This window comes from Anarhichas minor, unplaced genomic scaffold (genome assembly GCF_050575085.1).
Source record: "Anarhichas minor isolate MPS153535 unplaced genomic scaffold, ASM5057508v1 ptg000045l, whole genome shotgun sequence".
NCBI classification, from domain to species: Eukaryota; Metazoa; Chordata; class Actinopteri; order Perciformes; family Anarhichadidae; genus Anarhichas; species Anarhichas minor.
In genome coordinates this window covers 1580537-1607482 of record NW_027466491.1, presented here as the reverse complement: position 1 = coordinate 1607482, position 26946 = coordinate 1580537, and the positions used below count along the sequence as shown (strand labels likewise).

The following is a 26946-nucleotide window of genomic DNA, read 5'->3' as shown; positions in this document are numbered from 1 at the left end:
TGGGTTATAATAGGTGTAGGAAGGGTCATGGAGAGAACATGATGTATTATAATAAATAATAAGCAAAGGCCTTTCAGGAGTCATTCAATAATTGGAAATAAAGATATTACGAAAGAGTTTGAGGGAATTTTCTTTTAGCATTTTTGCTTCAAAACAACTTAAACGATTATCCAAATTGTTGCAGATAATAGTCGTTTTCTTTGAGCAGTGAAAACTAATTTATTTTTATTAAATTGCTTCATTTAATTCCGAGTTATAAGTTCAAGGCATAAGTCAATTAAGAGGTCAAGAAGTCAGAAACTCATTTTGCAATTATAAACCGAAAATAGCACTGTTTCCTCTCTTTACTTCTATGAGAAACCACTTGCACATGGTGGAGGCATTCGGGGCGTTTGAGTGTTTTTTCCCCCCAGCTCACATACAGAATCAGGCCCTATATCCAAATGGGGATGTGGTACAACTGCAGGAGAAGTCAAAATGTAGCAGACTTTCCAGCTTGCCGTTCACGTGTAGCGGTTCAACGTGACTCGAGGACAAGGGCAGGGTGCCAAAACAAGACGTGATGTAAGAGCTTACACGCGAATGCGCGTCACATTTGGGGGCGAAGGGGGAAATGGCCGCCATTGCTGAGATATTTGAGCTATTTCTAATCCCTTCTGAAGGACAAGTCGGGTTGCCAACAGAGTGCACGAGCAACAGGTTTGGAACGGGATAAAGTTGCATTAATTGCAGTTATAATACGATTTGTTTGTCTTTTCGTACACTTTGCATATTTTATTCTTTATTCTTTTATTCTTTTATTATTCATATTTGCAGCACTTGAATGCAACCGTAGTTGGATTTGCGTTTAATTGTCGTACGAATGTGTGCCAGCGGTGTTTACCTCCTGGCTGCGCTCCAACAATGACTGTTATGAAGAGAGCCACGTGACTCACTCCTCGAGTAGGACGTCCCCGCTGTCTTCACAGTCCGTTACAAACAAGTCGCAGATAAGAGGACGCGAAGTAGCGCTTTCAACGTGACACTGTTTGTCTCCACGGAGCTGTCAGGGACACATTTGAATTCCTCTGTGCGGAGTTCGCGGACGAAACGCTCGAGACGGGAAACTCAAAACTTTTGAAAACTTTTGACATATTGACGCTGATGGTAAGAGGGGAATGTCCTATTTTTCTTATCGTGGCTTGACATTGTTATAGTTTATTTCGCGCATTCTTGTGTTGATTCATTTTAGATTTGGTCTGAGTTCATGCAAACTAATGTTTAATTGAGTTTCAGTGAGTTTCCCCGCGTTGTAAGTTATTATGCATTTAAATGAGCCAATGTAACTGTTCATTAATCCTATTTTGTTGTTGATGTTTACCATGTGGCTGTTGTGTGTGTGTGTGTGTGTGTAACTTGAGTGCAAAGTGCTTTGACAAGATGCGGACTGTTTGTGTCGCATCTCATTGCCTCACATCCGCAGTGAATCTAACTGCGCCACGAAGTGTTTTTTGCACACTTAACGCAGCCTTTAAATGCACTTTCTGGTGTGTTCATTTTGAACTGTAGTCATTTTTCCTGAGGGGGTTTCGGGTAAGATATTGAAGGTTTTCTCGGTGTTTTTACTGCACAGTGAGGACACCGAGCACAGCAAACAGATCTGCACGCCGCGCCCACTTCATTTTCCACGCAAACAACTCTCACTCGGAGAGAGCAGACCTGTTGGGGAAAGAAAAACATTATGGTTTTTGGGTTATGCGTTTTCCACATCAAGTCTTTTTTAATATTTATCGAACTCTGAACGAAACAGAAACGAGGAAATGGAAGTTGTGCGGTTGAAATCCATTATTGCTTGTGAGAGTATTTAGTACTGAAGAAAGTGTTTCAATGTGTCGCCCGCTGTGGTTAAAAAACACATGTTTTATTGAAAAAAGTTCGAAAAGTAGACCTACATCGTGAAATGACAGACTATTTGCCTGGAGAAAGTGCTCTACCTAGTTACACTGTAGATGTCAAACTCTTACGTAACGCTTTGCCCCCCCCCACCTCCCTCCTCAGCACACGGGGTGTTGTTGTTCTGTCTTCAGGCTGATCTTGGATCTGATATAATGTGTCGTCGTTTCTAAAAGTCCCTCTACACATTTATCCTTTCTGTGTTTTATGAATGGCCCTGAATACAATATTTTGTGCATAATTATTGGTTATTATCCCCCCACACACACCCTTTGTCCACAAGTTAAGTTGTACTCATTTGATAAGATTGCACATTTATTGAAGTATAATATGCACAATGTAATAAACAATATTAACTTAATGGTACTATTTCAAGGTTTTGAAACAGGGCCCCTATACAAACAGAGCCACTTAAGGGCCCTTATGAACGAAGTTAAGTGTCTGTTAGTGAAGCACACCACCGCACAAATTTGCAATTAATCCTGTTAACACAAACTTGTCGAAATTGCCTCTGGGCAACGCTCAGGACCCATGCAAATAAATAACTTCGATTTGATGGTCAAACCGGCAGAAGCGATTCTTATCGATTTAAAACAGTTAATTTAATTCAGAAATCGGCAACTGTTTGCAACATTTAAGATCAAGAAAACACAACTTTTGAGACCTCGAATAGTATCAGCAGCAGAACTATACACCTCTCAGCTCTGTAGTGGTTACTGCCCATCCCAGAAAACACACATCTTCTTGTTTTACTGCACACACACATAAAGCACTGAGGCCCAGAGAGTACAGTCAGCAAGGGATGTGGTTAGGATTAAAACCGTATCTCTCTCTACATAGAGGTACTGCAGAATGGCATACAGTAAAGATGGAGAAGCATGGGAGATTATCAATTACCAGTGTAGTAAATTAATCCCAGAATTCAACAGTATAGCTCTAATGTGGGTTTATGGGAAACATTCCCACATGGGCTTTTTTTCCTCTGTGACCTGCTGACCTTAGCTGGCGATCTTTGACTGGCAGACGCCAGAGCAGGTGGAGAATCAGGTTCACACGGCAGGGAATTTCGTGGCAGATTTATTTGGTGTTGGTTCAGTTACCCTTTGCTGCAGTAATTACTCAGCGGGTTAGGGCACACGTGTATTTGATCACATAAAAACACGAAAAAAGACGCCCAAGAGGGCAGTGTACTGCCTGTGTGTTGTAAGAAAGTAATCTGTGCCAGTAAAAACCCAGATCACACCTCACTGGAACTCAGCAGGCCTAACGCTCGACCTCTGACCTCCCTCTAACACTCTGTGTTTATTCTCCGACAGGGACGTGGTGATGGCCTCTCCATCCACACCAACAGCGGGACCGGCTACGGCGCCTCACCCAGAGCTCTCCGGCCTGGGGGGCGTTGAGGCCTTGAATTTGAAGGTGGGGCCGGTGCGGAGGAACCTCTTCGGGTCCGTGGACCACCAGCAGCTGCAGCAGGACTTCCAGCGGCTGCTCTGCGCGAACGTGGAGGAGGCCAAGAAGCGCTGGAACTTCGATTTCCAGAGGGAAACGCCAGGAGAGGACTCCGGCATCGAGTGGGAGGAGCTCGGGCACCAGGACGTGCCGGCGTTTTACCGCAGCCGCACGGTTAGGTCCGCGCAGCCGCGGCCCACGTCCAAGAGTCGGACGTCGTCTTCGTCGGGCGAGGGTTCCCCAGGGTACGGCAGCTCGTACGGATCCGGGGATGAGTACCTGGAGGTGACCACGAGGGGTTGCTACCAGATCCAACGGCACGCTAAACACAAACAGTCTGCCATCACAGGTAAAGCAACATTTGAGTAAAAGTTATTCTACAACACAGTTTTTAATTCTTCTCTTAATCATAATTCTGAGACTGTAAGTGCTTTTCCTGACTTTGATCCGTCTTCTTTTAACTCTCCAGATTATTTCAAGGTGAAGAAGAGGAAGCTTCTGCATTACAAAGCATCTTCTTGGCAGTAGAAAAGCACAACTAGACCCAAGCGGAGGATCACTTAGTACTCGACATCCCTCTACACGTCCCCTCACACAGACATGTGTCGTATCTCATGTATATATGTATATATATATATATATATATGGAGCAATTTGTAAGTGACTGTCCACAAGCTCATTCAGCGCAAGCTCCTCTGACACCACATACCTTAAGTTTTCAGCACAAGGAAGCTACCATTTCCCTAGTTAGTCTAGCTCAGTCTTTAGGAACGTTTTTTGTTGAGAGTTGTAAATATTATACATGTCCTATATACTGTTTTCCTCAGCTGTTGACTATACTGTGAACTTATTTTGAATGCACTCTTGATAACAGAAAACTGGCTCTAGTTTTAAGAGGTTGATTTTCTTCTGAAGGGGTCTTGGATAGTATTTGACCTCAGTCCTCAACCTGTCTTTTTTTCTCTCCCTCTTGCTAAAAGTCATAAGAGGTTTTGATTAGATGAGCTACTAGTCCTGGCCTCGCAGCGCACTTAGCCTTTAGTCTCACCCCGGGGGCTCGGATAGCAACGAGTCAAGCCAGGGGTCGAAATCTCACCCAGGGCTCAAAATTTGTCAGCGTGCCTGTGATTAGGCTCCAGGGCAAAGGTCAACGGTGGAGGTTCAGCAATGAGGTAATGCGGTCGTAAATTCCTGTGGGACGATTTATTTAATATTCACGACGTTAGATCATCGTCCCAAAAAAGAAAGTTTGTGGAAACCTGCGCCATTGCCCCCAAATTCTGCCTTAGCCTATAAGTCATAATAGGTCATCTACGCTCCACCGTTGTCACTTAAAAATATTGGTCATCTATAATGAACACATTGACAACTAAAAATATACAAACTGCAAATCATATTCCCTTTGTGCATTGCATTGTTTGCCTCATGGGGCTGTACAAATCTCTGTATATGTTTTGGCAACAGACCAGAACATACCTTGTTTAGTTGTATATTTTGTCGGCTTTCCGCTTGTAATAATGTAGCATTTTTCATGTGACGTCCACCTCGTAGGTGATAAATATGCCTCTGAAGTGTTTTATCACTGTGTTGCAGCTCAAAGGAATCCAAACCTCTTGGTTCCATTTTGTCTTTAAAAAAAAAAAAAAATTCAGTATGAAAAATTGTGTTGCTTCCCTTTTTCCGTCTCCGTACCGTTCTATACGTGTTTGTGCGTACATGCGTACACTTGTTTGTGTATGAATGTGTTGGTTTGGTGTTTATCTTGAGGTTTTTCACGGGTTGCAACAGTTGCGGCAGCAAACTCCGTTGAACCAAAGAGAAATTGCAGTGCCATTCAAATCAGATGCGCGTCAGGCCGCTCACTGTTTGAGTGGTTAGTGGTCACAGAAGGCCTCAACCAAGTCAGGATATTCAAATATATAGTGTTAACGTGCCGCAGCTGCCCAACGTACAGTTTTGGTGACTCAAATAGGATGTGCCTGCTTCTCATCCCTACCTACAGTCGTTCTAATTTGTATATGGATAAAAAGCCATAACCTGGATTAATCTACTTTTACTACCTCATCAAGTGATTCAAATTGCGTAAAACTTACACGCAAAATAACAAAACCAATGGAGGTTGTTTGCGTCTACAGGCGAAAGAGAGACAGAGAGACAGAAACAAGGGAGGGAGGGGAGGGGGGGGGGGGGGGGTCTCCTCATTTTGTTGTGGTAAAAACTGTCGAGGTTCAGCGCTCGGGCGTCGAGTTTCACATCAGGTAAAAGAGTCAAGTGTCAGTGTGGCCCAGCTCAGAGGAAACGACCAGGCGGCTTTTGTTGTCGTCTCTGCCTCACTTTGCTTCCCCATGAATAGACGGAGCAGAGGAAAGGGGACAAACGTCAATAAGGGAACATTCACCAGAAAGTGTCTCAGATCAAAAGGATTTCTCCAGCCAGACACGCTTTTGTCTGCTCCAAGTCTCTCAGTCTCTCTTTCACCAAAACAAGCGCCTCAATCTCTGCGAATAATCAGCATGAAAGGAGTCGTTCATAATCATGTTATTCTTTCATGGCTCAACGAGGCGATATTTCCACGTTTCTTAAAATAGCAAACATGGGATTACTTGCTTATGTATGTGTGAGAGAGTAAATGTGTGTGTGTGTGTGCACCCATCTTCTCAGACGAAACTTTCAATGTCTATATTAACTTATTTTGAGTTTGTATCATTTTAAAGTCCCTATGTTTTTTTGGTATATAACTACTAATTGTGTTATTTCCGAAACTATATCTTTGCACTACGATTTTTAACGAGAACTATTTTTTTACGGTAATCTTTAAAAAAGAAAAAAGAAATACTCACTGAGAAACTGAGACACAGATTGGACATTTGACATTTTAAATTAATAAAATCGTTTTTCCCCTTCAAATCACACTTACACTGTTACAAACAGTTTCTAAATGTGTTCATTAAGTTGGTTGTGTAGCTCGTTAGTCTTCCTCAAGTCCGTTAGGTGGAAAAACTAAAATGATAAATATAAAGATTGACCCATTAGTGTCTCACTGCGCTTTCCTAAATCCCCCGTCGCAGCTATATTTAAGTCGTGTTGTTGTTGTAACTTTGTATATGCATGAATGTATGATCATCTTTGTAATTACTTTATTGTAATTTAATGCTGGTGTTTGTACCCTTGCAACATGTAAGAAGTGGACATGTTTGGGATGAGAATCGTATCCCTTTTGATAATATTTGTAAATATATTTCTGGGTTGTCGGTGCGGTTATTGCCTTTCATATTGTTGATTTCTTATCGCGTACTCAAAATAATAAAAATGAATGAATAAGATTGATACAAACGAAGAAATATTGGTCTGAAGTTTTGTTTCCGCTCTGTTTTGAAGTGTTATGAGCAGCATGGATGTATTAAGAGAAGCAGAGAGAGGTTGAAATGTAAGGTTTCTTATTAACAGCACCCCCTGGTGGTTTAAAGGTAACACTGCACACAAAGTCAATCATTTGGCAATACTTACAAGCTATAATAAAAGAAAGTTCAGAAAGGAAACACTCGTTACATGATCAAAAACTATTTAACCTACACCATTACCGTCCTATCTCAAATATTCTGGAGATAACTCAGTGTGCAAAATTTACTTTGCATTTATTTAAAATGAAAATATGCATTTACATCAGTTAAAACTGAAAAAGTACACATGAATAAAAATAAAACAACAGAGACACCACAGATAGTGTTACAAATTCCACACATTTCAATTTATATCCTTTTACACTTGGCAAGTTCAGAGACATCAGAGGTGCAGGTTTCATTTTCCTAGTTTAGCATAAAGAACACGCCTCATTAATAAAAGTGATGAAGATGATACCAAAATGCCCAGATGTTAAAAGACCGTCTGGAAAATCAGTGTCTTTCTTACTGATTTTAACCAAGACAATCCTCCCCAAATTGTTGTCTGGTTGCTGACCACAGTGTCTGTTAAAGTAGACAACCGTCCCAAATATAAACTAGCACATAGTTGGTGTTATAGGAGGTTTTCTTTCACCCTTATGACAAGAATTGATATTGTAAAAGTGTTTTACCTTCATTTGGCCTTTAAAACATAATAACAAATCTATTCGGACACAGACAGACGGTCAAGTTCCCCAAAACAAACGTGCAAATGTGCAGCTTCTGCTACAAAAGAGGCAAAACACGTCTCTTCCGCAACGTCAGTATGTATTTTACACTTTAATGTGCGATAGGGAAGCTACACTATAAACTCAATGTGTGAAAGTTTTCACAGCGGCTGCTTGCGACTTACGACACCAAAACTGAAAAAAAGAATGAGCGTGTTTCAATCTGTGACAGAATCGAGAGAACCAGTCCCCGTATGCACAATATATACTTTCTAACCCTGATTGCGCAAAACTGTAAACAAGAGAAATCAAGTGGCTGTGATGAGAAAGTTTCCTAAAAAACCCAGCTAACATCCGAGTGGTTCAGTAAAATCATCAAGACGTTGCCTTGTTACCAATACTACAGTGCAGTGCTCATTATCTCGACCACAAGCAACAAAAATATCATACTTATCTACAACAGCTGACAACACATTTCTACATTTAAATTATTATTCACATTCTTTAGGCGATCCTGACCCCCAACTCATCTCAGAGGGCCTGATCTTTAAGTTAAGAACCCGTGATTTAAAAAAGGGAAAACTTCATTCAACTTGACCCAATCTACATTTTAAAAAGGTTTTTACATCCATTTAAATCATAAAATACATACAATAGTAGTGATGGCCCCGCAAGGCCTGAATTCACAGACTGGAGAGCTTCCTTTAAAAGCCTTTTTCAAACAGGCACTTCAACACAACCTCTCAATCCTCGGAGTCACACTAAAAGAAGTGTGCATTTACATTTTTAGGCTTTTAGCGAGTGGATAAGACTCCAGTGTTGTGCTCAGAGACTGTTTGTCTGCTCACATGGGTGTTAATAGACAAACACCGGTGGTTGTGGGAATGAAAGTGGCGTCTCTCTTAAGTCTGGGTCACCTTAATCGTTGTGGCGGTGAGGAACCTCATCCCACGGATCTTTCCACCTCCTCGAAACTCACCTAAAAGCAGCCGTTTGTGAGCGGCCCTGCTGCGCCGTCACTGATAAGAGTCAGAACATTATGGCTGCCAGATGTTTGACGCTTTCACAGCTGGCGTCGCAGCGCTTGTCTGTCTCTCCACATGGCACGCACCTCTTTGAGGAGCAACGGAGTGATGAACACAATGCTGCCCCCTGTCTGTAGCATAAGAACACCAGGAGCAGAGTTACACAAGGGTTGTGTTGATTACACTAGTGTTATACAACCACATGCTGTGGTGTTGCTGTGGGTAAGGACACACTAATGCTTCCACCAGTGCACTAACAAGTGCACTGGTAAAAACATTTTAAAAAAGGAAGAAGCACATCAAAAACATGGGGTTGATAGCTGGAAATTTACTTTAAACCCATGCAAAACATACTTCATACATTAATATACTTAGAGTAATTAATGACAATGTATTGTAAAAACAAACACCGTTAAGACATTTTGACTCGGCATTACTAATTACATCAACGATGGGTCTGTTCCTCATCGACACATATGAGCAACACCTGTGCTTTCCCTTATTCTGCCTTCCTACAAACATTTTTTTCAATCATTTTGGCCGTGTTTATTTACATGGCATTTTTCAAATTTTATTTTGGAAGTTTAAACATGGCTCCTATGATAAGTTTATGACAAACGGTGGAGCCAAAACACAGACTCTCAGACCCTGAAGGACTAAATGTCTCCATTAACACCACAATGTTTGGCTGTCACTCTATTATATCAGGCTTTCAATCTAGAGCCCTGGCTTCAGAATTGTAGTTTTTACTATTTTCCCACCAGATTGAGCCATTTTCTCATGTATGCATACTCTACGGGGTCAAATACATGCTCTCAGGACATCAGAGCAATTCTTTTAAAAGTGAGGCAAAAGGGTTAAAAAGGCCTGTTGTGATTTCTTACCATGACGATGAAGAAGTAGAAGACACACATCCAGCCCAGCTTGCTCTCAATCAGGGACACCAGGTACTAGAGGATGACAGAGACAGAAATGCACAAGTCAAACGTCTACCCGAGGGTGCGACTGCAGGTGTAATTGATACACAGCCATGTGTTTTGAAAGCGTCAATGCAAAGCTAAGATCCAAACTAAAACCCACTGCAGTGCTCTCACAGTTACTGTTATTCTAGTGCAGTGATTCCACTTCTAAAAGTAAGTTGATGACTACTTATATAACCTAATGAGTGGTAAAAATAAGTAGATTTAAAAGTGCAAGCTAGCGATTCCATTACATAAACATACAAACATGGTGTCAAATGTATTCCTTTCAGGATATTGGCTCTGTATTAAATGGAGTTGAGCCGCACAACGAGAGTGTCTTAACAAGCCAGGACAAGATGATCGATGCTTTCTGATAGCTGAACAAAGAGAGACTGACCACGGTAATGCACATGCACACAGAGCTACATGTGTGCATGTGCTTTGTCACTGGGGAGATCCATCAAAAACCCTCTTTTATATCCTTCATTCTGTAGTTTAATCTCGACTCTTCCTGCTGTTTGAAAGCATTTGTTTGTATAGAGAACAGACGTTTCCTTGTGAAATGTCGGGTGTTTTTCGTTCACCTGTCCGATGGCCGCTCCTATACTTCCAGTTCCGTCCACTATGCCAGTGACGGTAGCCAAGGCCTGCTGACTGCCCCTCAGAGCCTCCTGTCTGCCGAGGTCAGCAGATATGGCCGAGCTGATCATATTCGACGGGCCGCCAATGAAGAAGCCAGTGGTGGCTAACAGCGCGCTGTTTATCACTTTGTCGTTCGGGGAGTCTGAGAAGGAGAGAGAGTAGGAGTCGTACTGTGGCCAACACTGACTTTCATCAACCTTGTATTTTTATATTTTGGTAGTTTGTTGCTGATTGATTTCCTGTTGAAGGATTAATAAACTAATCTTAAAGTCTGTACTCACTGCTGTATCCCACCAGGGCTCCCATCGCCAGCAGCAGGCTGATGGCCAACACTGGAGCTCTCTTCCCCATGCAGTCAGAAATCAAACCCTGAACTGTCCCTCCTGACGCAAAGACACAAAGTGACAGAGGCGCAGTGAGAAAAGAGGATGTTTATGTATACAAGAGACTATGATTAAATAAAAAGGAAGAAAATGCGTAAATTGTCCAGCCACTCACCGATAATTCCTCCAACATCGTACCACACAGACAGGCGGTCGGCCTCGGCTTCCTTCCAGCCGAAGTTGTTGCTCAGGTAGAAAGGAAGCCAGAAGAAGAAGGAGTAGTTGACCAGCTTCAGACACGCATAAGCCAGGGAATACTGCAGTAGAAGAAGACACAGAGTCAACATGCGTCGTATCGTTTAATCTCCATTTGTTTAAAAAGCCCTTTGTAAATGAATACGTCTTGACTTGTTGGAGCTGCGCACTCACAGGAAGCACCCCAGGCAGACAGAACGCCTGGCAGAAGCTGATGGCTCGAGGAGTCTCTGCCAGAGGTTCGTCCTCCGCCTCCTCCACCACCACCACCTCCTCCTCCTCCTCCTCCTCCTCCTCCTTCTCCTCCTCGTCGCTCATCAAAGGCCTGTGGCTGTCCGAGTCCGTCTCCACCGCGCTCAGTCCGGTCTCTGAGTCCGAGCTCAAACCTGACACACGAAATCACACATTCAAGCAGTGGAGATCCAATCAATTTAGGCAATCGAGACACTAAACCGTTTCTATTTCGGGCAGAGTTCAAGTTCAAAATAGCGTCCGTCATCATCATTCAGCCCTTACCGATTTCTTTTGGAGAGGTAAGCAGGCCAAAGAAGACCACGATCCCCCCGGCAAACTGGACCACTGATGTCACCAGGAAGGCATACTGCACGCAGCCACAGACGGCACATCATGTTAGCATTTAGCTGCTGAGAAAATGATAGTAAAAGGTCTCAATAAGTGTGTGTGTGTGTGTGTTTCTTACCTCATATCCGTACTTGAGCACGCTAGAAGCCAGGAAGGCCCCCAGGATGTTGCCTACAGAGGCACAAGCACTCCACAGGCCAAACACAAAGCCCCGGCTGGAAGACAGCATCATGAGAAGAAAAATGTACGTCAGTAATGTTCCTATTCTTAAAAATATCCTACTAAACACAACTTCAGGCAGCTCAGTGACAAGCTATCTTTATATTCAGCAAATTACGTTCACAAGTCCTGCCGCTGAGGAAAAACAGAGTCTCAATAGCGTCTATGTTTTGGCCGCAGCGCCACTGAATGGATGTCATTGTGAGTGTTTCCCGTGTGTTTCCGTGTGTGGTGGGTGTGTCATCATAAAGCTCCACTTGACAAGACACCAACTCGACTAAATATTTCTAGCAGCGTCGGATAAATGCAGGTTTTTTTTGTAAACGGAGAAATGTCACGCACCCCTGCTTGCCGAACCAGTTGCCCATGACGGCCACAACGCAGGGCCAGACGGCTGACTGCAGCAGGCCGTTCACCACCCACAGGCCGCAGTACAGAAAGATGTTGTAGATGTGGAGCCATTCGGTGAGAGTGCCAAAAACAAACTCCTACAAAACACACAGAGGGCTACAGTTGTATTCCAAAATATCATACAAATACAGTGTGTTAGGAACAAATGTTTGCTGCTCTTTAATATTCCATTAAGAAGCTCTCCATCAATAGCACGCACAACCTGACACTAACAAAAGCACCCCGACGAGGTCTACACACGCACGAACGCAAGGTCTATGCATACTCACCACTGCAGCAGAGCCACACAGGCCGAAGCTGAGCACGTAGCGCAGGTTCACTCTGTCCCCAATCACGCCGCTCAGATACAGACCCTGTGTGGGCGGGACCAACGGGAAGTGACACAAATGACAGAGAAGTTGACGACTGCACACAGAAAGCCCCCGTTGAGTACTCACCACTGCATACGAGAAGAGGAAGATGGAGTCCAGAGCTCCCAAGAACAGAGTGGCCTGCTTTTGATCTGCAAACATATGATGGTCCTCCCACGTCTGCGACAGGCGAAGAGAAAACACAGATATGCATGTGCAGCTTTGTCTACAATAGGGGCGTTTAAATGTTACAGGTTGTCGTGCTGCTGGTGGTCTCTGTACCTCGCCGGGGGAGAAAGCTGGTGCGCTGCCATTCTGGACGGATGGCGTCCACTGGGCCGAGATGCTGACTTTCACATTGCTGAACGTCTTCCTGGACGCATGCAGCAGCACATAGCTGGAGAGACAGAAGACAGTTTTATTCAGCAAGTGAATCTTTATCTCAACCATCCATGTAGAAAGAACAGGTCAACGGTCATACCGACGCTGGAGGGGATGCTCAACACTTATAATATATATAACGGAGCAATAGTTACAGTTTCGAAAAAGGGCAATTATGTACATTATAATGCCATACCACTTGACGTATTAATATTATTTTAAAGGATCTACATAGATCTCTTGGGCTACTTAAGGTCACATACGGCAGGCAGTAAAGATTAAATTCCAGAGAAGCGGTTCGATTCTGCTGAAAGAATTTACAAGAAACACTTCAATGCAACATGTTTATCAACAAAAACAGGAAATGGCTGAAACCCCACATTTTCTGCTGAACAGCAGTTTTCACTGTGTACTGCTTCCTGTTGCAGACGGCACTTTGCTTTTGCTCCCGGTAGGAGTTTTGAAAGATTAATATCCTTCTCTGTTTAACACTGCAGCAGATTTTCCATTTACAGGGTTTGAACAAGTAGACAAATAAAAGACCGATCCAAACACGTTAATAATAATTAACAAAATGCATGTTTTCCTTTTTTTTCCCTCTTCTGATTATTTTTTTCCCCCCAATTAGAAAATATTACAATTCATTTTCACTGCTTTTTTGAGACCTTTGAGACCCAAACTCAGTCTATTGGAAATCCAATCAATGACTTATTGTCCATGTTATCTTGACCTCGTCTGACCTGGGACCGTGTAACCTTGCCCCATAAACCTTTCACCTAAATGTACAGCTCACGTCCATTCAGTGTGTTTCGGCACACTCGGCATCCTCTTATTGAACAAAACTGCTGCAAAAAATTGGTTGGAAATCTAATTCCATCTTTCTTATGACTCTTTCCAATAAATATGCAATAAAAGAACAACACAAAAGCCTTAAAGAAACAGGTCACTGTAGCCCTGAATGGGTGTTTTACAGTGGCGCCAGGTTAGAGGAAGACCTTTACGATGACCTGGATTACCTAAAGAAGGTGAGGAGGAAGACAACCAGATGATGGTGAGTGTACTGTGACAGGTAGCCACAGCACGAGGGAGGCATCACAGGGGCGGCCGAAGGGAGGAAGAGGAGGTGGAGGACGAGAAAAGGAAGCCTTCAGGGGGAACACCAAAAGGACAAGGAGGGGGGGTCCAGCTATAGTGTCCCACTATGTCAGATGGGACAAGCACATCACTAAGGGGAACAAAGAAAAGAAGGGGTTGGAAACCAAAGTTAAAATGCTTAACTGCGTTTGAGTTCACCCAAGATTGTGGTGACCAGGTGATGAATATTATTTTACCTGATTATACCAGTCTTGGATTAATCCTGCACTACAAGAGGCAACGCTAGCTCGTAGAAAGTAGTTATCCCCTTTGGGCTAAAAGAGCGGTGTAATTAGATGCATCTGGTGTGAATGCTGGGTTGTGCGCACAGGTATCAATGAGCCCAGTGTGTGCTGACTGCCTCTGAAACCACTCCACCTCTCCCACCAGCCCGTTCAGCTGCAGCGATGCATCGCCTCGTGTTTGCACAGGACTCTGCCTCAACTTGAGTACTGATTCAATACCAGTGCTGTCTTTGCCCCAAAAATTCAAAATCTGTATATTTCAAAGTGTGGAACTCATTCGGCTCATGTTATTGAAAGGTAAACAGGAGACCAGAGATTGAAAAAACTGTCCCACTGACTGAATGTCTGTGACTTATAGCGAAAACACTGATATGTATTTTACACTGACAAATAAACTATATTTAATGTGGATCGGTTGAGGCTTTTATTCTGGGGGCCAGAGGCCAACATGTTGAGAACCATTCATCTAAGAAACACTTTTATGAAAGTCAATTGCCTCCCTTTCATTTCCTTAATAAATCATTTCCTAACGAGACAATGTTTTTTTCACATGATTGTCAACCCCACCCATGAAATCCTGGCTGTTATTTAGGCTGCTGGGGTAAAAGCACTCTCTTACTATGTGTAGTAAAGGTGTATTATGAGTACGTAAAGCCACTTCAGCGGGACAGATCCTGCATTGAGAATGGTACTTGGGTAAAGGTGTGCAAGAATAATCAGGGAAATGTACTAAAAGTATAAAATGTAAAAGTACTCACTTCAGAAAAATGAGACTGTTTTCTTTCCTATTGATCGATTATTTGGTTTCAGGGCTTTCTGTCACAAAACCCTTTAGGTTCAGGAAACAGACCTACTTAGTTAGGTTTAAGAAAATATCAGCATCTGGGTTAGAAAGAACCCTTTCTGGCAGAAAGCCCTGAAGGTAAACTTCTCCCACGTGCCAAAATAACTTGTAAGACAACTCCCATAAGGTAAATAGTACTTCTCTGTTAGGTACCCTAAAGGTAACCGACATATGGGACACTGCACACCACACTAAAATAGAAAATGTAAGCAGGACGTCCCTTTTTAAAGGACGCAATCAATTTTCTGTAGATTACAGAACAGACGGGCTCTAGATTATGCCTCTCGTGCCACGTTAATCACTGTTTTCGTTTATGACTTTTGTGTTCAAAGACACGGATTGGATTCTTCGTAGAGGAACACAACTCATCTTTTATTCCCAATACGCCCATGGATGTGAAGTCATTTTAATTCATTTGTTGTGCTTATGGGGAGCAAACAGCCACTCAACAGAGCAGTTCATGTCCATCTCTGCCTCAGTGGGTGACATGGCACACATCGTTAGCTAGTTATCACTTGGTGACAGGAGCCTCTAATGTTACCTGGCGTTACATTGCAAGTTCCGGGTTCATTCCACCTAAAAGTCACAACAGACGTCTACAAATAAACAGCTAGAAGTCACAGTTTTAAACTCTTAACCTAAAAACAAAAACCAAAGCGTTTTCTTACCTTTCTGCTCATGTAAGCGTCAGCTGGCTTGTTCTCTCGGTATGTTTACTGTGATTCCTTCTTCCCGCTTCTTCTTCGTCTCTGAGCATTTACGGCAGTTGTCATCCACGATGTCGCATTACCGCCACACCGTGGATTTCTGTGTCACGGACATCGCTGCGCGCAGAGCACAGCGGCGCGCTGCTGCCGCCAGCAGGACAGGAGTGGAACGACAGGTATGAGGAACTGAGGAGACAGCTGCTGAGCTGTCACCTGTCACTGTGACACTTGTGTGGGTAGAGCCAGCCCACCATCGGCTGCTTTGTACATAGTTTAAAAACTGCCCCGCCACAAACACCCCACTTCACTGCCTGACACCTCAACAGGGATCCAGCACCGGAATTCTGGTAAGCCTTTAACATTAGTTTGCTCAGTAGGCCTAAATATGTGTTTAAACTATGTGTAAACATTTTAAGGGGTGACTCTATAAGATTAGACATTGTTTCAAATTTCCATTGTGGTTACATTTCATAGTATTACAAAGTATCATATAATATCAACACATTTAAATAATTCAAGGATTCAAAGGTTTATTTGCTGAAGTAGTAGGCTGTGTGTAGTGAAGTGCTATGTGGAGCACACCTAAGGTCGTGCTAATAGAATAGAAAAATGAAATATAAGGATTAAAATTCAAATCAGAAAGTTGTACGTATATGTAAAATATTAAAACGTCACAAGTGCAAAATGACAAAGTATCTTGTTGTATGCTTCCTACACCGATTCGTGAAACCCCTCTTGGCCATGTGAGTTCATTTATAATACAACAGTTCAAAAACACTTACCGGTAGTTTGTTTTTCTTTGGATGTAACATTAGAAGTCTCATGTCCTTTCTTTGTTCACTTGCTGTTTGCAAATCGCATTGGGCCTCTCTTATTCATATATTAATTTGTAAAAGAATAGACACCATGGGGCAATGAGGGTGAGCTACAGCTGCATGAGCAACTGTAGCCCAGAAGCAGTTGTGGTGTGAATTCCAACGAACTTCAAATTTGGAGGGAAATAATGTAATACAATAACGTCTGTCCCATGTGTCATTTCCCTGCAACTTGTAGGCAAGATTATGATATTAAAGTAGCTTCAGTCTGTTTCACGAGTCATTCATTCATTCTATCTTGTTCGTAATGTCAGCTATGAGAGGGACAGTCAGCAGATAGAGACATATACTAAGACAGAGTGAGGGACAGACAGGAGGGGAGAGAGAGAAAGAGAGAGAGAGAGAGAGAGAGAGGGGAGGGGGGAGAGAGAGAGGAAGTCATATTCTGTGTGTGGGGAGAGAAAGAGTGAATCAAATTTGAAGATTGGAGAAGAGACAGGGAGAGAGGCGTACAGTCTCTATTCTCTCTCAATTAAACCTCTAACGACTCACTTCAAGGCTTAATTCGAGCTAGAAAACCTAATGCAGACTGTTTAGAGGAGGTTATATCAATGGATACTGTTACAGCAGCATCGGCTGCATTATGCTCCCATTTCACTAATGAACACATGGAAACTTTAAGACAGAAGGAGGTAAGAAGCCGCTTTGATTTTGTGTGTTTAATATACAAGATGAGTGGGATTTCCACTCAGTGTTATGAGAATAATGGGGTTTCATTCTTAATTTAATTGAGTCATATATGTTGTACTTAGTCTTCTAAATAACTGAGAAAAAAAAGTCAGAGTAGGAGAAAATAATATATATTTCTTAAGGTAAATCTTTCTGGGAGGTCATCTGAGCATTTTGTGAAAGCAACCTCTAGCGTAATGATAACTGCGACCGCTTTGATTAATAATGCAGCTCTGGATAGCTTGCTGTCTTTATCACACAGTAACTATGTAGCTGAATCTGTTTCTCAGCTAATCAGCGACAGCCGCCGTCTTTCAGGGCTGCATGCGGTCCCTCTTCTCATGCAAACTGTCATTCGGGCCACATATTAACTAAACAAATGATGACAACGGCCTCATTGCTGGGAAATTACCAAGCACTATCTCTCAGGCCACTGAACTTTGAAACATTGGCCTGAGAGATGTGAAAAGTATGAGAGTCAAGAGGTGGAAGGCAGAGTGGAGCAAAGGTTGGTCTCCTGTGAGGAGAATAAGGAGCACTTAATGAACAGAAAGGGCAGAGAAGAGTGATTCAATCATGCATGAGTTCCCTGATGACTATTGAAATGTTGGTGCGTGTGAACGTCATGTTTTGCCTCGAGTCCGCCCAGCTGGCCCACGATTACCATACATTACCAGCTGTGAATGATGGCCACACTGCCTAAAATGTTACAAAGGACCTTAATCTCATGTTGACCCATAGAGTGAAAAAATAAAAAGTGTGTGCAGATGTATTCAGTCTCAGTATTCAGGAAAAAAAAAAAAAGCCTGAGGGTAATTGTCATTTGGAGCCAAAACCAGACTGGATGCCAATAAAAATGTTAATATGTAGATTCTGAATGCCACATTCAGCTTAAGATGCTTTCCTCTCTATCTCTGTCTCAGGTGTACAGTGATCATGGCGGCCACTAAGAGAATGACAATCACGCCGGACTGCATCTACTCCATTGCCAACAGGTTTGTATGAGCACAGGTCTATCAGTGAACATTGTCCCTGTAGGAGATGGACACTTTCCTCACAATTTCCTCCTGAGAAATAAGTAACACGGTTTAACTTGTCCTTTATTCGTCACATCCATGAAGGAGAAGTCAGAAAAGGTCTTTCCCATTTCCTCTTGTTTATTTATTAAAACATAACAGTTTGATGAAATGGGCCCCGGTCCAAGTATGTGTTTATTTAGCGAGGCTGATGAGAAGAAGATGCTTGGTCATAGCCTTGTCCTCTGGCATTTACTCTCAGGCGGAATGTTCCCACTGTCGCCAGAAAAAGACAAAGTGTCCCCTAACTGGCAGTCTCAGTGACTGTATGGGAAGTCTAGGAAACTATGATAGCAGTCAGTAACTTAGCCCTTTGTTAGCATATTATTGCATTCTTTTTTATTTACTTCAGGCAATCAGTGATACAGTCATCATTTAGAAGGATGTGTTTTACTGAGGAATTCTGTAAAACGTTGCTTCTCTACATTTTTTTGTTTTTCTTGTGAAACCCCTCAGATGAGCTCAAGAATCCATCACCAAATGTCAAAATTTCAATTGATTTTTAAAGTTTATTTACTTATTAAAAAAAGAAGATATTATAAAAAATGTTTTTTCATACAATTGATTAAGTTGCTTTGATCAAGTTTTCATTTTCATTTATCCAAAGCGACTTACAATTCAGATTCTATCACATTTCTACACTGTAGGCACAGCTACGGGAGCAATTTTGGGGTTAAGTGTCTTGCTCAAGGACGCATCGACATGCGACTAGCGATCCTCTGATTGAAGGACGGCCCTGCTATCCACTTAGCCACAGTCGCCTATCTATTTTAACTGTTTGTCCAATATATCTAGCTAACTATTGAAAACACTTATCCATTACTTTTAGCTATTTGAACTGTTTATCACTTATTTTTATGTTGCTATTTCAGCTATGGTTTCACACTCTCAATGGCAACACGTGGTGGTCAAGTGTTAACTGACTTCATTTCATGTTTATTTGACAGGACCAAACACAATATACACAGATAATTGCACAACAATTATCCAATCAAATGTATCACAGCATTAACCGCTAATTTCCAATTTTCCAATCCTTTAAAATAACAAATATAAAACATTTTCACAGATCACAACATTAAACTACGTGGTACATTTTGTTGACCTTACAGGAAAAGCTGTAGGTTGGTGGGAGGTGTGCACTGTGCAGTAAATGTGGCAGTTGGTGATACTGATCATTGTGTCAATATATTTACTAAAGATCTGCAGCACACCAGTTTGTAATCCTATTTGAATGGTTTGTTTTTGTGTATTTAGATTTATGTTAATGTGTCTTGTCTTTGTGTGTTCAGGGTAAAGAAGGGCTGTGCTGGTGAGAGAAGTGATTTCCATATCTCTTCAGGAGAAAACAAGAAAGCTGGGAAAAGAAGAGAGGGGGCACCAAAACTCCCCTTCACCCCACTAGACAACCTGAACAACCAGCGGGGAGAATCACCCACAATGGCTCACAGGAGGCCGAGCTTCGACCCTCACAGCAATGAGAGCGCTCTCTTGGTGAGCAACAAGCTCCCCAGATCCAATGGAGCCAACATCAAGGACAAGATTTCTCTGTGGGAGGGGAAGGAACCCACACATTCACCCGTTACCTCAGGTTCTTTGGGCCAGTGCGCCGGCATAAAAAGGACAGAATCCCTCACAAAAACCAATAAAACGTCTGATGAGCCGAATGCAGAGAGTTGCAGGAGAGTAGCTTATAAGGAAAAGGAAAATCCTGGGAAAGAGAATGTTGGAAATCTTAGGGATTCAAGGCCTTGTTCACCTGTTGAAACTGGGAAACAGCAAAGAGGGACGCTTAAGAGCAGCAAGCCCAGTGAAAACCACAAAGGGGAGGATAGCGGCAGAGTCGTGCACAAGGAAAAGCAAGATCACGAGAAAGAGAACTTGGAAAAGCTTGTTGGTTCAAGGCCTTGTTCGCCGACAGTAGCAGTACAGCAGCCAGTGGGTACGTTGAGGAAAAGCAATGAAAGCCAGGAGAAGAGATCTGTATTCACCCTTTTTAAAAACCTGGAGGCTATGGGGGAGAACCACGGGAAAACCCCTCCGGAGCTTGGAAACTACTTCAGTCCACCGAGCGAGGACAAACAGGTGGGTCAAACTAGTGCAGCGAAAGGGAAGCAGCCCCGGGAGAATGTGTACACAGAGCCAGGGGCGCCCCCAATCAACCCAGTCCCCAAACCCCAACGCACCTTTGAGCATCCAGCCAGCGCCCCCATTGGGAAGAGTCAGAGGAAGGGGAGAGAGCAGAGGAACCTCCCCCCACTGCCCTCCATCTCTACAAAGACTTCCTCAAAACCTCCATCTGGTGTCTACGGGAGACCCAGGGGAGAGAGAGTCAGAGACAACGTCAACAGGTATAGAGGGAACACAAATTAAATGTGTGGCTCATATACTAGCCAGAGCTAAACCTATAAAACACAACATATAGTTTTGTGGCCACAGTAACAGTTAGACCTGATGTTACGAGGGATGAGTAAAAATCAATTATATTAATAAATACATTTAAACATCTTCCCTCATTCGCACTTTTCTGTTCCCCATGACAGGAAATCCTTTGAGTTTGAAGACCTCGCAGGGTCAACTAGCCCGCTGCTCTCTCACTCACTGTCTCAGGAGCATCACTATGAAGACGTCCCAGGTCAGACATTGTCCATTACTGATTCGCCTTTTTAAATACACTTATTTGCTCTCTCGCCAAGAGTTCGATGAGAAGAGTAGCTTTGCATGAAGACGTGAAACAGGGAGAATTTGTGGTTTTTGGTCAAGTTATGTGCTTGACTATTTGTTGGCTGTGGTCCAGTGCCTCCCTGAAGTTTTCCTGGTCGGCAGAGCCAGGTTTTGCCGCTTCCCCCCGCTTTCAGTCTTTGTGCTAAGCTAAGCTAACTGTCTCTCGGCTGTAGCCTCATAGTTATCGGCCACTAAAAAAAGGTAATACGGGTATTTGCCAAATTGTCGAACTATACCCCTATTTCAAACTAAGATGTAAACTGTAAAACAGGGGCTACAGCTCATGGATGTGTCCCTGGTATTTTCGAGAAACCAGTGTGTTACCACATGGATTAAATGTTTTTCATGTTTTTCCACTCTATCATCAACGACATTCTGCAGAAAATGATGTTGTAGGACATAGATATAGAATATTTCTACTGGCAGCTTCAGCCTAAAAATATCAGAATAGCCATTTTGTTTGAATTTTGAGAAATGCCTATAAACATGTGTTAGACATTGCCATCTTTGGTTTCACTCCAGACTCGTCCAAAGAGAACCCATATGAGGACATAGAGTTGGAGAGTCAATGCTCCCAGCAGTCTCTGCCCTCCTCTCCTGGCGCCGATACCACCAAGGTTCTTGCAAAACAAGCCAAGCATAATACTTAGCAATGACACCACTTCTTTTCCAAATGACTATAAAAACTGTATTTTATTCTTTGTCTGTAGACCTCGAGGCCCGGCTTCTTCAGGCAGAATTCAGGCAGAAGCTTCAAGCTGCTGGACCTGCGGAGAACCAACCAGTCGCCCCGCCGCACCAGCAGCGGGGGCGTTTCATCTCCACCCCAGCTTAGCCCTCCCTCCACCCCCGCTGGGCCTGAAAACACTTCCTGGGTGCCCGGAGATCCCTACAGCCGCACCTGCCGCAGGATACCAACGGTGTGTGTTTGAGAGCTGTATATGTATTATCTTACCCAGAAATCCCTGAACTAGAGTAGACATTTTATCCTACAACCCTAATGCTTACCACATTACTTACAGATATTCAGCTTTAATCTAAATCAAGTGTGGCTACCAGGTTCCTCTGTAGGTGCCAAATTAGTATGAATTTGTGTTTTGTTCTCATCCTTGATGAAAGATATGCTGATGTATTCAATCCCACTGATTCAGAGCTTTTCCCCAACAGGTTGTACTAAGAATCAACAGCATCTTTGAGGCTCGGATCGGGAAGAAACATCTACGAAGGATCTATCATTACGCTGAGACAAGCTCAGGGAGAGGTGATGATGCTGACATTACATTTTTAAAACCTTTTTCTAATGCCTATAATGTAAATGTGGAGTTTTGGCTTAAGAGACATGACTTTTGTTTGCAGTTACAGATGAGAACAGTGACTCTGAGAGTGAAGTTGAAGAAAGAGCGAAAGGTAGATTACACAGAGCATTTCTTTTTTTTCTTTACACCTTTTGACATCTTCAATTCATAACCATGCTGTATCTTACTTTCCTCTTCTCCAGCTCATCGTCAGCGTCTCAGGTCAGTCAAGTCCATACTGAGCAAACCAAGCCAGGCCCACTACAACAGCACCAACACCAGAAACAGCTCTCTGGACCAGGAGCTCCACCAGCGTCGGCTCTTTGAGTATTTTCTAGTCGTGTCGCTGCAGAAGTCGAAAGCCGGTGCCCACTATCTGCCGGAGGTCACACAGCAGTTTCCCCCGAAGGTCAGAATGTTTACTTTTCATCTTGTTTTACAGGGGCAAACCACAAACTTAACTCATCATGTAATCATCATCACTACTCAGGAAATGTTGGATCCAGTCTTCTGTTTTTGGACTCACATTTAGGACAAAAAATTCTGCTGCATTGATTTTGACCATTCTTTAAACATCTCTTGTGAGTCCACAAACTTCATGGAAGTGCAATGTAAAAAATCCCAGAAGTACCACTTTAACTTTTGAGACCTAATGCCTCAAAATATAAATGTCTTTAACCTCAGCCAGACAATAGTCAATAGTAACTGATGCCGATTCAACCAGACTAGATTCTCTTACTACAAAAAGCCGAAAAAGGAAGAGAGAGGAGTTCTTTGTTCATACAGTAACTTTTTAGCTACCCTAATTCCTACATGCAAGCCTTTACCTGTTGATTGTGGACAAATATGCATGAAATAATGATGGAAATTAAGCTAAAGAAAATGCACGAAAGTAGTAAAAACAAACTTATAACTTTCGTTATGTTGCAGCTGGAGCGGAGCTTCAAGTTCATGAGGGAGACGGAGGATCAGCTGAGGATCATTCCTCAATTCTGTTTCCCTGATGCAAAAGACTGGGAGCCGGTGGAGAACTACCCAAGGTGAGAGTGTAAAAGTTACCGTAATGCTACTGTTTATGAAATGCCACATACATTTAAAATGATTTCATGGTCAATAGTACTGGAGAACTTTTATTACCGCTAGAAGACTTGTTGTTTAACCCATGATAGACATGACTGCTGGACTGTACTGATGATGTATGAGTCCCTTTAGTCAATTTGTATGAACATAACTATCTATGTATATTTCTCAGATGTACAATCAAAATATACTAATCGCATGTTTATTTGTGTATCTGTTGTGGGTCATCCCTCATAGTGAGATGTTCTCCTTTGTTTTGACTGGAGAGGATGGGAGCAGGAGGTTCGGATACTGCCGGCGTTTACTGGTAAATAGAAATGACTTGAATAAATAAGTGCGCTGCTACTGAACAGGAAGTGGCTAAATACCACGATGACGGCTGAGTAAATAACCGTGCCAAAATAGTCAATGTGCCTGTGGGAAAATAGTCCTTCTGAGAGTCTGGGAGGAAGTGTGTGAGAATGTTTGTGTGTGTGTGTGTGTGTGTGTGTGCATTTGCATTTGTTTCTGTCTGTCTATTTCTACAGTATATGTTACTTTCAGAGCTGTTGATAGTATACAGTAGTATAGCAATATGTTTTCATTTTACAAACGTTTATGTGGCCTCTGTCATGTTGAAACCTTGCAACTCTTCGGGACAGATCACATTATCCCTAAGGATACTTATAAAATACTTTAAAAAAACAGTTGTTAATCCCAGAAAATACTTGGTCATTAAACTGAATTACATTACAATAAATACATTCAAAAGGTTCATGTTTCTGAGTTTTTCCCAGACCAGCAGCAAGTAAACGTCCCCCCTCTCTTTTCAGCCCAGTGGAAAAGGTAAACGTCTACCAGAAGTCTACTGTATTGTCAGTCACCTCGGCTGTTTCAACCTGTTCTCCAAGGTAAACCACTCTCACTGGTTCCTTATCATAATATTGTTGACATAAAAGTAATTGAGCAAATTTACAAGGTGTGTGTGTGTGTGTGTACTGTAGGTGCTGGATGAGGTGGAGAGGCGGAGGGCTTTGTCTCCAGCCCTTGTGCAGCCTTTTATGAGAGCCATCATGGAGGCTCAGTTTCCAGCTCCAGGCAGAACCATCACCATCAAAACTTTCCTCCCTGGCTCAGGCACTGAGGTGACTGACACTGCAATATTGAAATTAACCCTGTTAACCTGTTCGATATGTTCGATAAAGGTAAATAAAAAAAACTATTTTTTAACCAGTATTCATGGTGTGCTATAACTTTGTGGATTTATCCCTCTTAATCCCAGGTGATGGAGCTCTGTCGGCCCTCTGACTCGCGCCTGGAGCACGTGGACTTTGAGTGTCTGTTCTCCTGTCTGAGTCTGCGCCTGCTCCTCCGGGTGTTGGGGTCTCTGCTGCTGGAGCGAAGGGTCATCTTCACCGCTGACAAGCTCAGGTCGGTCCCTCCACTGGAGCTATTGCTCCTGTAGACTTACACAATAGCCCAATATGAGGTTGCACTAAACATCCTTCTTCCATCCTTTATGTAATTATGGAGTCGGCAGATATTAAGTTCAAGCCTCAGGGATGTTTTCATTATGAAGTTAGAAAGAAACACGGGTGGTCCAGACCCTCATATTTAAAATAAATTTAAGGCAGCCCCAGTTTTATTCAGGGAACACGCCAGAGAGATATTTTGAGGCCAGTCTGTTGAGCTGTTGTCGTGCTGGGGCCGGATTGTTTGTTCTGCAGGAGAAAGCCAGTGGGAGTCAGAGAGAGCGGTCACAGTAGTGGAATGTGAAGTTAAGTGACGTAAATGAAAGAAGTATGTAACTTTGCTTTCCTCTCTGGGAAATGTTACTGTAGGGAATATTCACTGGGATTAGACAGTATTTTAAACCATAGCCCCCTCATGTGGTGAGAATGAGTATTACTTACTTATTGTATCTTTCGCTGCCTCTCCCTCTCTCTCTCATCCAGAAAAATATCTACTATAAAGACTTTAAACATGCAATGAAAAGCGTTCCCTTTTGTGCTCATCATCATTTGATAATATCTGATTGCCCTCCACTCATTCTCCCCGTGTCTGTCCTTGCAGTACTCTCTCCCAGTGCTGCCATGCTGTCGTGGCGCTGCTTTACCCCTTTGTGTGGCAGCATACCTACATCCCCGTGCTGCCCTCGGCCATGCTCGACATCGTCTGCACTCCAACCCCGTTCATCGTTGGCCTGCTGTCCAGCTCCCTGCCCCAGCTCACTGAGCTGCCCCTGGAGGAGGTCAGAAAGGCACTAATTCTAAGCAGTCGTTCAGAGAAACTTGAGCCATATATAGAAAAAAATATACTTATTTGCAGCTGTGAACAGATTTATCACATCAATGCAGCAACAATAAATTAAGGCTTTCTGTGCTCAGGTTCTGGTTGTGGATCTTGGAAACAGTCGATTTCTCAGACAAGTAGGTCATGTGTTGTATCACATATATGGCTCTGCATAATCCGTATGGATGTGGAACAAATTATTTCACCCTTAACTCCCCTACAAATCAGTTTTCTATCCTGTTTGTCACATTTAGTTGGACGATGAGGACGCCATCCTGCCCTCTAAGCTCCAATCAGCCCTGGAGACTGTTCTGGAGAGGAGAAGAGAGCTGGCTAATGAGAGAGGAGGAGACACACCTGGTGGTGAGACATATCAAGGACTGACACTGAAAACTAGCAATTCAATTTTGCAACTGAGCAAGTTCACGATCCAATGTTTATCTTCTTCTCTTCAGATTCTGGCCATCTTAGCACCGTTGTGTCCGAGGCCTTCGTGCGGTTCTTCGTGGAGCTGGTAGGCCACTATCCACTCTTCATCACAGGGGAACGGGAAGACGGCTACTCGTCCTCTTCCTCCTCCCCGGTCCCCTGCTCTTTCCAGCGCGAGGGTTTCCGTAAAGCAATCCCGTCAAAGACTGTGCGTCGCTTCCTGGAGGTCTTCATGGAGACCCAGATGTTCGGCTGGTTCATCCAGGAGAGAGAGCTCCACAGGCAGGCTCTGAGAGGTAAAGAGCTGCAGTGAAAACAAGAGGGCCGGCTGCTGGGGAGCTGATGCAGTGATTCATGATTCTTTCTCTTTCATCAGGACTGTTTGAAGCGAGGGTGCAGGAGTATCTAGACTCCATCCACGAGAATGAACACCGGAGGGTTAACAGGTTTCTCAAAGGCTTGGGTGAGTTTGTTTCTGAGCTGTTCTTTCCTTGTTGTAGTGAAACAAACTCTGTGAAAACAATCTACAGTAGGCTCATTCTCACCTTGAATCACTCTTGTTTTTTTCCCTTTGCTCTAGGAAACAAAATGAAATTTCTTTCCAAGAAATAAGGCCACTATAATTGCACACAAAGAGACACAAACTAAAAAGAAGAAGCACTGAAACAAGGAAAGACTTCACGGACTGCAGAAATCCAACAAAAAAAATGATCACTTGAATGCTTTTATTTTTTAGATACGCTCGTTCACGCCATCCTCATCTGTGTCACCGTGTGAGACTTTTCCTCAAGGACTCATGATGGACACAGTGAAGCTCTAGTGAATCCCAAAAAAGGAAAATCCTGCTGTATTTCACATACATATTGAAACATGGGACTGTAGACTCACAGAAATACATAAGAGGTTCCTGGTTGGTTGGTTTTTTTAGATTACATTCTTCAGGCAACAATATTCA

At 43.0% G+C, this 26946-nt stretch overlaps 3 protein-coding genes across 3 annotated transcripts; 2 read left to right on the top strand and 1 right to left on the bottom strand.

The window, feature by feature from the left end:
- Positions 1–968: 968 nt before the first annotated feature.
- On the top strand, positions 969–5045 carry cdkn1d (cyclin-dependent kinase inhibitor 1D). The gene is made up of 3 exons (XM_076111417.1): positions 969–1146; positions 3249–3733; positions 3854–5045. The coding sequence occupies exons 2-3, from the start codon at positions 3259–3261 to the stop codon at positions 3910–3912; spliced, it is 534 nt and encodes a 177-aa protein (XP_075967532.1). The 5' UTR covers positions 969–1146; positions 3249–3258; the 3' UTR covers positions 3913–5045.
- A 1957-nt stretch (positions 5046–7002) lies between these two features.
- On the bottom strand, positions 7003–15611 carry slc37a3 (solute carrier family 37 member 3). The gene is made up of 14 exons (XM_076111416.1): positions 15534–15611; positions 13659–13867; positions 12544–12658; positions 12349–12441; positions 12181–12264; positions 11843–11988; positions 11400–11496; positions 11216–11300; positions 10874–11085; positions 10620–10761; positions 10403–10504; positions 10064–10263; positions 9402–9467; positions 7003–8648 (listed from the first exon to the last, which is right to left on the bottom strand). Exons 2-14 carry the CDS (start codon positions 13733–13735, stop codon positions 8556–8558), a joined length of 1512 nt encoding a protein of 503 aa, XP_075967531.1. The 5' UTR covers positions 13736–13867; positions 15534–15611; the 3' UTR covers positions 7003–8555.
- A 1436-nt stretch (positions 15612–17047) lies between these two features.
- Positions 17048–26603, top strand: LOC142970922 (DENN domain-containing protein 2A-like). Its single transcript, XM_076111415.1, is given in 20 exon segments — positions 17048–17079; positions 18040–18111; positions 19485–20543; positions 20736–20827; positions 21439–21533; positions 21627–21836; positions 22084–22177; positions 22273–22323; positions 22415–22620; positions 23142–23251; positions 23529–23598; positions 24104–24181; positions 24275–24415; positions 24553–24701; positions 25344–25521; positions 25658–25699; positions 25817–25925; positions 26018–26287; positions 26368–26454; positions 26572–26603. Coding segments are annotated over 20 exon segments (3177 nt in total).
- The last annotated feature ends 343 nt before the right edge of the window (positions 26604–26946 follow it).